Source organism: Dermochelys coriacea, chromosome 7, assembly GCF_009764565.3.
Source record: "Dermochelys coriacea isolate rDerCor1 chromosome 7, rDerCor1.pri.v4, whole genome shotgun sequence".
Classification (NCBI taxonomy): Eukaryota; Metazoa; Chordata; order Testudines; family Dermochelyidae; genus Dermochelys; species Dermochelys coriacea.
Window position 1 is genome coordinate 81,733,868 of NC_050074.1, and position 14,502 is coordinate 81,748,369.

General features: G+C 40.8%; 1 protein-coding gene and 1 long non-coding RNA gene across 2 annotated transcripts in view; one reads left to right on the top strand and one right to left on the bottom strand.

Annotated features, from left to right (window-relative positions):
- Window positions 1–9,712, bottom strand: part of LOC122461119 — a 38,749-nt gene extending 29,037 nt beyond the window's left edge. Inside the window, exons 1-3 of the long non-coding RNA XR_006282865.1 lie at window positions 9,212–9,712; window positions 7,255–9,007; window positions 3,913–4,032 (exon numbers count right to left, since the gene is read on the bottom strand). This is a non-coding gene — a long non-coding RNA (uncharacterized LOC122461119). The remainder of the gene's footprint in view (window positions 1–3,912; window positions 4,033–7,254; window positions 9,008–9,211) is intronic.
- MYPN (myopalladin) overlaps window positions 1–14,502 on the top strand; it is a 114,867-nt gene that overhangs the window by 28,391 nt on the left and 71,974 nt on the right. The window contains exons 3-5 of the mRNA XM_043519324.1: window positions 3,878–4,053; window positions 7,313–7,364; window positions 11,588–11,702. Coding sequence (XP_043375259.1) covers window positions 3,878–4,053; window positions 7,313–7,364; window positions 11,588–11,702 — 343 coding nt within the window. The remainder of the gene's footprint in view (window positions 1–3,877; window positions 4,054–7,312; window positions 7,365–11,587; window positions 11,703–14,502) is intronic.

The window sequence follows — 14,502 nt, forward strand, 5'->3', positions numbered from 1 at the left end:
TTATATGATGGATGTAAAATCCTACTAAAACATTTCCTAAAATGTTATTTTACAATTTGTGGTAGTGAGGAGAGGACTATTGGTGTAAAAACATACCTTTTATTTATAAAAATTACAAGGGCATATTGTACTCTTGATCTTTTTGTTTTCGTTTTCTGTAATCTCAAAATAATTAGTGTATGAACTTTAAGTAAGATGGAAGTAGTGATTAAAAATATATTACATGGGAAAACTGAGCCTATGTCTGAAGCATAAGTTGAAGTTTACTTTACTAACTTATGCTGCTCATTTTGAAGGGATGAGAGAAATAGTAACTGCAGAGGAGAGAACAGCAGTAACTGAGTTATACATTGTCATCTGTAGTGCTCTGTAACAGAAGACTGCATTCATGCAAGTTAATAGGAAGAAATGGTTTACATGAAAATACACTTGACAAACAATGGAATGAAGAATAGATTCCAACCTACCCCAATAGAATTTTATTCAAAAAGTTGATCAGAAGGAGCACATATAGCCTTTCCATTTTAGTGTTGCTTGTATAAAAGTATTTAGTGTAATGTGTCTTGCTTGTCTGTGCTTTGTCATACACAAACACACACACACACATACAGCAAAGAACCATATAATCTTACTGTAGCCAGTAGAATAGCTACTGGTGCCTGCGGGTGAGAGCAGCATGCAGAGCCTCCTGCCCCCGCCCCGCCCCCCACCACCTAGGTGCTGGACTTGCTGGTCACTTCCGGGGGGCAGCACAGAGCCAGAACAGGCGGGGAGCCTGCCTTAGCCCTGCTGTGCCACTGTTCGGGAGCCGCCTGAAGTAAGCCCACACCCCAAGCCCCTGCCCAGCTCTAAGCCCCCTCCCACACACCCAGAGCCCACACCCCCAGCCAGAGCCCTCAAGCCCTCCCACATCCCAACCCCCTGCCTCAACCCGCAGTCCCCTCCTACACACCAAATCCCTCGGCCCCCACCCCCCAGAGTAGATCCCCCCCCTGCACCCCAAACCCCTCATCCCTGGTGCCAGCCCAGAGCCCACACCCCCAGTCCAGAGCCGATACCCCCTTCCACGTCCTAACCCCCTGCCTCAACCCACAGCCCTCTCCCACACACCAAATCCCTCGGCCCCACCCCCAGCCTAAACCCCCCTCCTACACCCCAAACCCTTCAGCCCCAGCCCAGAGCCCGAACCCCCTTCCATATCCTAACCCCCTAACTCAACCCACAGCCCCCTCCCATACACCAAATCCCTTGGCCGCACCCCCAAGCTCTGAGCTCCCTCCCACACCCCAAACCCCTCATCCCCGGCCCCGCCCCAGAGCCTGCACCCCCAGCCAGAGACCTCACCCTCCCCGCATCCCAACCCTCTGCCCCAGCCCTGAGCCCCCTCCCACACTCCAAACCCCTCAGCCCCGCCTTCACCACATGAATTTTGTTATTGACACATCACCTTCATATTGGTCATGTAACAAAATTCATTCTGTGCATGAATGTAAAAAATTAAATGGAACATTGATGCCTGAGCAATGGTCCCCTAGCATTCTGTTAGCTTTTTTGATTGCCACTGCACACTAAGTGGATATTTTCAGGGAATTATGTTATTTGACAATCAAATGTATTTGAAAAAAATGAGAATTCACTGAATAATATCCACTGAATACTTTATTCAACCAGTCTTAATTATTTCTTTGAGTTAATTAGAAAAATGGAAGAAACCAGAAAATACAACTATTGCTTGTAAGAAACAGTATTGCATATATGTGGAAACAGTTGGGCTGGATAAACTGGACAAACCTCAAAAGGTTTATAGTTCAGAATTAGTTTAGTTCAATATCTAAAAACAGATGCTTCTGCACTTTACCCAGAACTTTTAATTCCTGACTTCAATAAACCATAGTACCTTTCATTCTCCTCACCCTCCATCAATCTGAGTTTTGCTTTGGAGAGAAACCCAGCTGCTTTTTACCTTCCTCCATCATTCCCTCCACATCATTACAGGACAGCAGGATGGCCTCCTCTCTCCTCCAGCTTGTTTGCGTAAGGGTGAGCTGATTGGTGCTGAGATTGCCTATCTCATGGAGCTGCCTTCTGAGGTGCTGCTTTTCAAACAAAATCTAGACATGCTCTTTTGTTTTCTGTATCTTCTAATGCACTGGCTCTTTGAAATGCTGAAGAGATTTGATATCTCTAAGTGCCTAACAAAATGTTGTGAAATCCCTGTTTTCACATGAGAAATAGGATTGGGATTTCAGGTTCACACCCTGTGTAATCTGCAGCATCTAAATGAGTGTTAAAAGGCAAAGGAGCAACAGGACCCAGAGAAGAATTTAGGGTCCAGCTGCCTGAATGGCCATCTGCCCCTGAGAAAACTTGTCCATGGAGATGTCTTATAATGTGGAAGAAAACTTCTTTTCCTTAGGATATAAACATTAACCTTATATATGTAATGATCATGTGGTCACAAACGGGCAGCAACACATGACAATGTAAAGAGTCACATTAAATTAAATTCCAGACCTTTTCTTTACTTTGTTCCAAGCTGAACATGACATTGTAAGAGAAATTTCTATATCAGGAATTTATACCAGGCAAGTACAGATGGGTCTGAACTAAAACACCAGATCTGAAAACTCCCAAACTTTGGATGAGTTCATAGATTCATAGATACTAAGGTCAGAAGGGACCATTCTGATCATCTAGTCTGACCTCCTGCACAGCGCAGGCCACAGAATCTCACCCACTCACTCCTACGAAAAACCTCACCTATGTCTGAGCTATTGAAGTCCTCAAATCGTGGTTTAAAGACTTCAAGGAGCAGAGAAGCCTCCCTCAAGTCACCCATGCCCCAAGGTACAGAGGAAGGCGAAAAACCTCCAGGGCCTCTCCAATCTGCCCTGGAGGAAAATTCCTTCCCGACCCCAAATATGGCGATCAGCTAAACCCTGAGCATATGGGCAAGATTCACCAGCCAGATACTACAGAAAATTCTTTCCTGGGTAACTCAGATCCCATCCATCTAATATCCCATCTCAGGGGATTAGGCCTATTTACCCTGAATATTTAAAGATCAATTACTTACCAAAATCCCATCATACCATCTCCTCCATAAACTTATCGAGTAGATAAGGATCTGAACTTTAGGGGTTGGGCCTAGCTGTGCTGGAAAGGCAGATGAGGTGCCATCTCCTTTGGCCCACACAGAGTAACCCATCTTATCTGCTCCCGCTTGGACTTTCATAACTGCATTGATCTTTTTAAAAAGTTGTTAAACACATGTACCAGAAACATGGATACCACAACAAAAAACAAGGAAGAATAACAATCTTTACTACTGTACAGTGATCCAGTCACTCTTTCCAATCCCCAGGCCACACATAACAGACATATCTTATTTGAATGATAAGATACTTACGTAAACAAGCTAGTGAAATGGAGTCAGTCAAGAGATGCTTGAAAGTTTGAGATTAGATTTTTCTACATGTCCAAAAACTAATGTACATTTGTCCATTACATAATGTTTTTGAAGTAAATCTAATGTAATTCGTATGACGTGATGAGAAACTGAAGCTGAATTCAAATTAAGACTCTATTCTCTTCCCCCGTCATTTTAGCAGTGAGATCCCCTATACCTGGAAAAATACCTCATTGTTGTCTGACATAAACTAGTATGTTAATAGGTATAAGTACTGTATAGATTGTAGCTCTACTATTTTCTGTAATTATGTGTTCCAAAAACAATCAACGGTTTAGTCTTTCAACTGTCAGTTTAATTTGCCTAAAGGTATCTCTCTGCTTAAGGCAATAAGCCATCTGTTTTGTTGTTAAACTGCCTTCTGGTTGTCAAGTTTTTGTTATGATAAACTGTAATCTTGCCTTGCAGGTGGTACTGTGAAGGAAAGGAGCTTGAAAACTCACCAGATATTCACATTATCCAGTCAGGAGATCTGCACTCATTGATTATAGTTGAAGCTTTTGAAGAGGACACCGGACGTTATTCTTGCTTTGCTTCAAACATCTATGGGGCAGACTCAACTTCTGCAGAGATATACATAGAAGGTAACATTATAAATCTTTGCAAAATGAACTGATCATAAATCTTTAAAAACAGAAAGATGTGTTTTATTTACTAGCACTAAATTTACTGGTTTGCTGCACAGCTGATCAGCGGAAAGTCAACAATTCCAGTCTATTAATACATTTTATCATTTTCTCTCTGAAAGTTCTCTTATATAGGTATTCTTATTGATCTTTAAATACGTTTTTACTAAGCCTTGAGTCTGCAATAAACTCAGATCCAGGACCTCTTGCAGATCTCATTGTAATATCAGGGACTAAAAGTGCTGAGATTGTGATACCTCTCTATAGTTCTTTTCTGTAGCTCCTCTAGAAAAAAGAAAACCCAACCTATGTGTCTAATTCCCCATCAATCTGTTTTCTCGCACTTGTTGCACAAACATATCAAGGAATATGATAGTTCTGGCAGTAATTATTATTTCAACAAGGAAAACTGAAATGTAGCCTGAGATTAACCTGTTATCCCCAACTTGTAGCTATATACAAACAAGTCCAACATATACTTTGATCCTTATATCTGCATATAATATGTACTGTAAATGAAACTGAATGTATTTGTTTTCTCAGATTTAAGCCCTTTATCTCATATTTTCCATCCTTATGTTCCAAAACCAAGCCATTTAGCTAAAAGTGGGTTGTGTCTATCATGGCTAGGTTTTTACACTAGACCCATTATCATAGTAGCTGGAGGGCCTCACAATTTTTAAAAGGTTTCAGAGTAGCAGCCATGTTAGTCTGCATTCACAAAAAGAAAAGGAGTACTTGTGGCACCTTAGAGACTAACAAATTTTAAATTATTAAATTTGTTAGTCTCTAAGGTGCCACAAGTACTCCTTTTCTTTTTGCGAATACAGACTAACACGGCTGCTACTCTGAAACCTGTCATTATGCAAGGCACTGAATTTAGCCGTATAGTAAAAATTTTTTCAAATTTGTTAGTCTCTAAGGTGCCACAAGTACTCCTTTTCTTTTTACAATTTTTAAAAGAAATTCATAGGATCTTGGTTTCTCTCTCTCTTTCCAGACTCTAAGCAGAAGGGGTTTTTATGTCATATTTTTGTTAAGAGTGTGTGTTTATTGTGAGTTATATGACCTAACTTAGTTTGGCACTATTCCCCTAACTGGTCAGCTGCTGTTGGTGCCAAAAACTATTAACTGGCTAAACATTGGCTGTAACACTACTACTGACAATAAAGAAATCTCAGTACTAAGTAACTCTTGTATTATAGCTCATGTAGGGCAAAATTACCTTCTATTTCAGACATTTACACTTTTGCTTGGTTTCAGTCTTGTGAGCCACATTTTGGAGAAAAATGGGAAAACAAAATAAAATTGTGCAAAAATATTAACATGCAGTTTAATATTTGGGGTTGCAAGGGAGAGAACAGGGAGGCCTGCAATCAAGCAGACAGTGACCCTTTATTGGGTTCTGATTGGTTAAAGATGTCTCACTTTGGGATCTACATCTTTGAGTAGACAGAATGAGGGTCAGCTAACTAGAGCCTTTTCATTGTTTATGGGAATGAAGAGGCACCTCTTTTATAAACTTAATTGCTCTTCAGTTGATTCAGGCCCTGAATTAACAAAGGACTCTTATAAGCTTAGTTTATTTTAATGGCTCATCCCAACGCTTTACTCAACTCTGTCCTAAGGGTCAAAGGCAAAGTTTAAGCCTTGTTACCCCAATTTCATTTGTGATTTCAGTCTCATAAAATGTAATAGAATAACAACATTATTCTATTTTTTCAGTCATTTTAATTGTAATCATATATTTCCATGGGTGTATCTCTTATTTTTATAGGTTTCAGAGTAGCAGCCATGTAAGTCTGTATTCGCAAAAAGAAAAGGAGTACTTGTGGCACCTTAGAGACTAACAAATTTATTTGAGCATAAAGTGAGCTGTAGCTAACAAAAGCTTATGCTCAAATAAATTTGTTAGTCTCTAAGGTGCCACAAGTACTCCTTTTCTCTTATTTTTATATAATGGAAAGATAGTTTTCAAGTTTTCAGTTATTTATCTTACTACTTCCAATCATTACATTTTTTAAAATTGCTCTGGAATGGGAATATTGATTTTAATATATGTTTTGATATCTATGTGGAGTAAAGTTTTTCCTTCTACCTATTTGGTTCCAAAATTCAATATTTAAATTGTAAGAGTATTTATGGGATATAAATATGTGCCTTCTACTTGGTTTGGCAATGTAATATTACATTGCCAAACCTAGCAAAACCTGCTGTAGCTCCATTTTCTATGTATTTTGTACATGCTACTGTATTTAGGGCCAGATTGTGAGATCCTTACTCTTGCTAATGAGTATCTTACACCATGACTACTCCCATTAAACTCAATGAGACTGTTTGTGGAGGAAGGTACTACTCAATATAAAGGTATCACAAACTGTCCCTTAATGATATTCTCTCTCTGTTTCTGTAATTTGCCAATGAAGAGACAAATCATGGGAAATGCTGAATACCTGCAACACCCACTTAAAACAGTGGGAGTTGTGGGTACTCAGCAGGTGCTTACTACCTCTCCAGATTTGGGCCACAATCTGCTTTTATAAAAGACAATTGGAATTGGATAGGAGACACCGCTAGGTGGAGACATTCTCTACTAGGCACCTCAAAGAAAAAACAGATTCTGACCACAGAGAAAGCAGAGTCAGATATTGTCTTGAGTACCAGGCCACTGACAAATGGAGCTATGATTCCTCTTACCAAAACAGTGCTAAATGGGCAGCGGCTGGAGGAGGAACCAATAACCCGAAGAATACTAGATGTGGTTACAGGTCCCTGATGTTTTTGTGGTAGTAATACCAAACATCTAAGTTTAAGCTTTTATTTGACCACACAATACTTCCAAAGGCATGTGCCACAGAGCATAGAACAGTCAAAAGATTTAGATATTAGTGACATTTTAAGGAGGAATTGTGTGGCATCGAGCCAGACATTCACTTTAGATGCTGTTTTCCTCACTTGAATCCATCCCATTTCAAATCTGTATTGGCCCAAGATTTATCATTAGTAGTGTTGGATTTAATTCAGGATACAGTGTTGCTTTTAATTCAGTATACTGCATTACTTCATTTTTACTGCACGTAATCTTTTGGTTTGTTTTAACTTTATAATCCTAATTTTAAAAGGCTATATAAGAAATCCTAATAATGGAGGTTTGCGTACTAGCTAGACAAATTGCTGAAAATTTTAATTCCATGTGAAATGTTTTTCCCTTCCATAGGTGCCTCCTCTTCTGAATCTGAAGGTGAAATTAGCACAGAAGAAATGGACCAGTAAGTATTGCTTGTGTTAAGATATTCCAAAAATTTTATTGAAAAAAAAAGTAGGTGTGGGATTAAGTTTTAAAAATATTTTTAATCTCTAAAATATAAAATGGGAGAATTTGTGGTTGTTTAAGTGAGCAGTTTCCCTTCTTCAAAGTGGTAGGTGCACAGATTCTCAGTGTGGGTCACCACCTGTCAGTAGCCATAAAGTACAGAACCAAAAGTTGACTGGATGCTTGACAAAAGACTACCCCCCACTTTCCAGGGACCCCTGCAGTTTCAAGACGCTTCCAAAGATAGCCCCTCTGGACTCTGAAACAAAAAACCTGAATCTCTCATTCTGCATCAGCACCTTGCAAAAATAATACTCAGCAAGAAAAATTTTACTACTGCAGAGAACTGTAACCATAAGTTTAAAAGATCTCCCTTTTTCAGGAGGTCTGGATCCATGGACCTATCCCTTCAAAGAAGGGGAAATTGTCAGGTAAGCAACCACAAATTCTCCAATTCTCTCTCAAGGCTAGCTCCACAGATCCTCAGTGTGTGATTTTCTCAACAGTGACAAAATTCCTAGGGAAGGATCAAAATAATGTCACTGAGAGAAAGGATTCCCCTACTCTATGAAATCACTGCAGCATACAAGACTTGCCTGTCAACATCTGCATCAGCTGAATACTGCATATATCTTGTAAAACTTGGTAAATGAATACAAGGATGACCATGTTGTAGCTTTACAGATTTCATCATAAGAGACCTCTCTTTTCATCTCATGATGTCACCAGCGCTTGTACTAAGTGAGCTCTGGTGCCCATTGGAAGTTTGAATTGTTTTGCTCTATATGCCTATCCACTGTGATACTGATGATTCTGATGCCTTAGTACTTTTTTTTTTTTTTGGATGAAATAAGACCAGTAAGGCTGTTTTTCTTATGCAGTTCTTTTCAGACAAAACTTTAAAGCTCTTCTTACAATCAGCTAATGCCATAGCTTCTTCTTTGGATGAGACGGATACGGACAAAAAGAAGGCAATGAGATCTCTTGTGCTCAGTGAAAAATCAAATCTACTTTTGCAATAAAGGAGACATCCATTCTCAAATTCACCTTATCTTTGTGAAACTTGCAGCAGGGTGGATCAACTGAAAAAGCTCCCTACTCTGACAACCTTCTTGCCAAAGTGATAGCGATCAAAAAGGTCTTTTGATAGCCAGTGAATACAATGAAACTGATTTCATAGGTTCAAAGGGCACCTCCGTTAAGGCATTGAGCAGCACAATGTTCAAATCCCAAGACAAAGCTCTCTGCACCTTATGGATATGCAATAGCTGAACAACTGTAATGAAGATTGTTGAATATGACTCTTTCAGAAATTTACTATACATCTATGCTGTTGCCACATTTGGATCAGTGACTGAGTCGCTTGAGCGAGCCCCTCCTTGGATGGGACTCTGATTAGAATGTTGCTCAGGAAAGGGTATTCCTGTATCCTCTTCTGTCTGCGAGGATCCATTATAAAGTAAAATTATGAACATAAACTAAAATTATGACTGAAATGGATTTATCAGACTAGTATAGGGAGTGGGTAAACCTGTTTCTCAAAGACAAAGGACAAGCTGATGCCTCTAGCCAGGTATCATCAAAGTTGATTGTCATCACCTGTCAAAAAAAGAAAAGGAGTACTTGTGGCACCTTAGAGATTAACAAATTTATTTGAGCATAAGCTTTCGTGAGCTACAGATCACTTCATCGGATGCATATGCTCAAATAAATTTGTTAGTCTCTAAGGTGCCACAAGTACTCCTTTTCTTTTTGCGAATACAGACTAACACGGCTGTACTCTGGTACTCTGAAACCTATCACCTGTCAACAGGCCATTCTTTGGCAATGAGAGGGACAGGAATAGGTTGAGCTGCATTTTAACAAACAACATGGAACCTCTTTCACCACAAGACTCTGTGTCTTCATCCTCACAATGGGAAGGCTTTTTATCTAGGGATAACTCCAGGAAAATGCAGGAACTCTGCTGAACTAGTGAGGCATTATATCTAGTGTTGGAATTTGTATTGCAGGAAGATTTGTTTCTCCCCTTTCAGGCTTAGCCTTGGTCCATTTGCTTTTGCAATAGTCTTGCCTTCTTAGAGTAGTAATTAGAGGAGTAGTCATGAAAAGGATATACAGACTAATAAGACCAGCTATTCCTTTTCCTGGATTTGGAGTTAAGAAGGTTCTGTAAGGTCTTTTTTAATTTAATTGAGGATTCCACCACCATTTTGTCAAACTACTCCCCACATAAGCAACTTCCTGAATATTTTGAAGCCCCTAACATAATTTCAGCCTGTATATTTCCAGGCTCGTAATGAGAGGTGCCATCTGGTGAAAACATCAAAGCATCCCTGGTTGCATCAACTTTGAATGCTGAAATCATTGAGATGTTCTTTAACTCCAAACCTAACTACAATGATTTCTTAGCCTTTTTTGGCAGTTTGGCTGCCAAATTGTCAGTTAAAGCCAGTATCATAGAGAGGAACATACAGCCTCAAATGACTCAGGTTGGCTTGGTTCATGAATCTTCCTCAAATTTTGGAATTGACATGAAGCTAGAGCTGAGCAAATAATTGATTTTTCAGCTTGGTGACTGTCCCAACTTTTTTGTTTGTTTGTTTTGTTTCTGCTTTGGCTGTTTTTTAAACCTCCTATTTCTGTTGTTCTTGTTGGTTTTTTAAATAAGTCTAGCTGAATTTCAAAATGAAATGTCATTTCAAAACAAAAAGTCAAAACATTTTGTTTCAAAAATGTTGAAATAAAACATTCAGACTTTTTTTTTAAATAATTTCTTTTGGCTGAAACTATTAGCTGAATTTGACCAATCAACTGCATTTTTTGGCAAATAAAACTATTTGAAAATTTTTGCCCTGCTCTACCAAAAGCCCTACATGAAATCAGGAGAGTTCCACCAGTCTTCAAGTTTCATAATGAAAGTTTTGCACAGCACTAGCAATGGCTTTTCTAAGGGTCTCATTCCTAACCGTTCTTCTCTTTCGCAAGATTATTAGAGGATGAGCCATTTGATGCCTCCAGGTCTGTCAACTATTTTCCTGCTCTTAAAGAGATGGGAAAACACCACCTGATTGTTGTCTCCAGATTGCTTGCTTCAGTTAGGTTTTGAAGCCATGTACTACAGTCCTGTATTTCTTGGTAAAGAGAATACTGCTCTGAGTTAGACAGCTAGTAGCTGTCCCCAAAGAACAGGATGATGTTGAATTAGATGTAGGATAACCAGAATTTCCTTTTCTTGCTATTTAGCTTCCAGCTGTCATCACATGAACCTGAATATTCTATATTTAAAGAAAATGAATACTACATCATCTGCTAAAAACGTAACAACTCTCACATTTGCAAATAAGAAACCAATGTTTCCTGAAGCTGAATACTCACTTTGCAGCAGTGTTTTTTCAGACTCTTGAGACTGGCTTTCCTGGGAAGGCTCTGATACCTTCCAGAGGAGGTGCACATATGGCCCAAAGAAAATGAAAAAGAAGACTGGCTCTTCGTTTTAATCATTTTTACTTAGCACTAAAAATAAAACAGAACCAGCTATCATTCAGGATGTTTGCTGAATTATAAATGGAAATGACATAGCAGAAATAAAAACAATAATTACATCTGTAAAACGTGCTACCAAAATTCTTAATATTTTTGTCAATGTGAAGATATCCTGCTGCTCTTTTTTAAGAACCAGATTATTTATTCTGCGTCATAGTGGACAACAACATTTCTGTTAGACTCTGAGGGCCAGATCCTCACATGTGCCTAAGGAGTATTGAGTACAATTGAGGAAGGAATGATATGCACCCCTTGTTCCTAAAGTTGGCTCTGTGCTGGTCCAATCCCCCACAATAGATTGGAGCAGTTTTAGAGACACAAAACTGGTTAATCCATGCTGGTTTTTATAATATACGTAAAACTAAATCAGCCACCTGAGTAGTATATGGCAAAATTATGCAGCAAAATTATTAACTCCACATATATATTCCCATGTGAAATTGACTTTATCACATTGATTTAGATGAGACCTAAAGTTAATCCTAAAATGAAGTTTTTATAGTATTGTAATACTGTGCATATTATGGGAGCATAGTTAATCAGAGAGAACACCTATGCAATAATATCCTCTACTCACAAAAGCACACTGCTCATTTTTAGAAAAAACTGTTTGTTTGTTTAAATATTTCACAGAGTCCAGAAACCAACTGATGTCTCTTTGAGTGCACCATCTCCTGCTATTAACACTACAACCACTCATCAAGAGACACCAAAGGTGCCATCTACTGTGGGTCAGCCAGTTTATCAGGTACAGGATATAATACTCTATATGATCTATTTAAGAAAAATCTTTCTTTAAAATATACATCTTATACAGTTCAATTTTTACACATAATGTGCCTGTCTGATAGACTTGTAGCTCTGAACCTCATGATGATACGTGGTTGTGTGCACACATAGATATCATGATGCTAGCTAACCATATAACACATGGCAGAGAGAGTGGAGCCTCTTGCTCCTGGAGCATAGGCATCAGAAGCACCGGGAAAGTGGTGGGTTTCAGAGCCCGAGCCAAAACATCTACACAGCTTTTTTTAGCTCCATAGCGCGAGCCCGAGTCTGTAGACCTAGGCTCACCTCTGAGATTTGCTGCCAAGGGTTTTAAAATGCAGCATAGCCATACCCTATGGGTATGTCTACACTACGAAATTAGGTCGAATTTATAGAAGTCGTTTTTTTAGAAATCGTTTTTATATAGTCGATTGTGTGTGTCCCCACACAAAATGCTCTAAGTGCATTAACTCGGCGGAGTGCTTCCACAGTACCGAGGCTAGCGTCGACTTCCGGAGAGTTGCCCTGTGGGTAGCTATCCCACAGTTCCCACAGTCTATGCTGCCCATTGGAATTCTGGGTTGAGATCCCAATACCTGATGGGGTAAAAAACATAGTCGCGGGTGGTTCTGGGTATATGTCATCAGGCCCTCCCTCCCTTCCTCCCTCTGTGAAAGCAACGGCAGACAATCGTTTCGCACCTTTTTTCCTAAGTTACCTGTGCAGACACCATACCATGGCAAGCATGGAGTCCGCTCAGCTCACTGTCACCATATGTCTCCTGGGTGCTGGCAGACGCGGTACTGCATTGCTACACACTGCATTGCTAACCCATTGCCTTGTGGCAGCAGATGGTGCAATAGGCCTGAAAACCATCCTCATCGTGTCTGAGATGCTCCTGGCCGCCTAGGTAAGGTTGGTCAGGAGCGCCCGGGCAGGGACTAAATTAGGAGTGAGTCGACCAGGTCATTCTCTTTAGTCCTGCAGACAGTCCTATTGCACCGTCTTCTGCCGAGCAGCCAGGAGATTGGATGGCTTGTAGTCCTATCGCACCGTCTGCTGCCAGCCAAAGATGTAAAAGATAGATGGAGTGGATCAAAACAAGAAATAGACCAGATTTGTTTTGTATTCATTTGCTCCCCCCCTCCCTTCCTCCCTCCTTGAAATCAATGGCCGACAATCGTTTTGGTGAGGTCTGTCAGGGGCACCTTGAAAACTTTAATGGAAATTCAGCCCTACCTGAAATACCAGAGGGAGGGATAGCTTAGTGAGTTGAGCATTGGCCTGTTAAACCCAGGGTTTTGAGTTCAATCCTTGAGGGGGCCGTTCTGTGTAACAGTTGTTTTTGTTTCTCCTTGATGTAAAGCCACCCCCTTTATTGATTTTAATTCCCTGTAAGCCAGCCCTGTACTCAGTCATCCCTCCCTCTCTCAGAGCAACGGCAGACAATCGTTCCACGCCTTTTTTCTGTGCAGACGCCATACCATGGCAAGCATGGAGCCCGCTCAGATCACTTTGGCAATTAGGAACACATTAAACATCACACACATTATCCAGCAGTATATGCAGCACCAGAACCTGGCAAAGCAAAACCAGGCGAGTAGGCAACGTCAGCGTGGTGACAAGAGTGATGAGGACATGGACACAGACTTCTCTCAAAGAAGACACGGGCCCTGGCAATGCGGGCTTCATGGTGCTAATGGGGCAGGTTCATGTGGTAGAACGCCGATTCTGGGCCCGGGAAACAAGCACAGACTGGTGGGATTGCATAGTGTTGCAGTCTGGAACAATTCCCAGTGGCTGCGAAACTTTCGCATGCATAAGGGCACTTTCATGGAACTTTGTGACTTGCTTTCCCGTGCCCTGAAGCACATGAATACCAAGATGAGAGCAGCCCTCACACTTGAGAAGCGAGTGGCAATAGCCCTGTGGAAGCCTGCAATGCCAGACAGCTACCGGTCAGTTGGGAATCAATTTGGAGTGGGCAAATCTACTGTGGGGGCTGCTGTGATACAAGTAGCCAACGCAATCAAAGATCTGCTGATATCAAGGGTAGTGACCTGGGAAATGTGCAGGTCATAGTGGATGGCTTTGCTGCAATGGGATTCCCTCACTGTAGTGGGGCCATAGATGGAACCCATCTCCCTATCTTGGCACTGGAGCACCAAGCCGGCAAGTACATAAACCGCAAGGGGTACTTTTCAATAGTGCTGCAAGCACTGGTGGATCACAAGGGACGTTTCACCAACATCAACATGGTACATGACGCTCACATCTTCAGGAACTCTGGTCTGTTTCAAAAGCTGCAGGAAGGAACTTTCTTCTCAGACCAGAAAATAACCGTTGGGGATGTTGAAATGCCTATAGTTATCCTTGGGGATCCAGCCTATCCCTTAATGCCATGGCTCATGAAGCCATACATAGGCAGCCTGGAGAGTAGTCAGGAGCTGTTCAACTATAGGCTGAGCAAGTGCAGAATGGTGGTAGAATGTGCATTTGGATGTTTAAAAGCGCACTGGCACAGTTTACTGACTCGGTTAGACCTCAACAAAACCAATATTCCCACTGTTATTACTGCTTGCTGTGCACTCCACAATATCTGTGAGAGTAAGGGGGAGATGTTTATGGCGGGCTGGGAGGTTGAGGCAAATCAACCTGGTTATGTGCAGCCAGACACCAGGGCAGTTAGAAGAGCACAGGAGGGTGCGGTGCGCATCAGAGAAGCTTTGAAAACCAGTTTCATGATTGGCCAGGCTACGATGTGAAAGTTCTGTTTG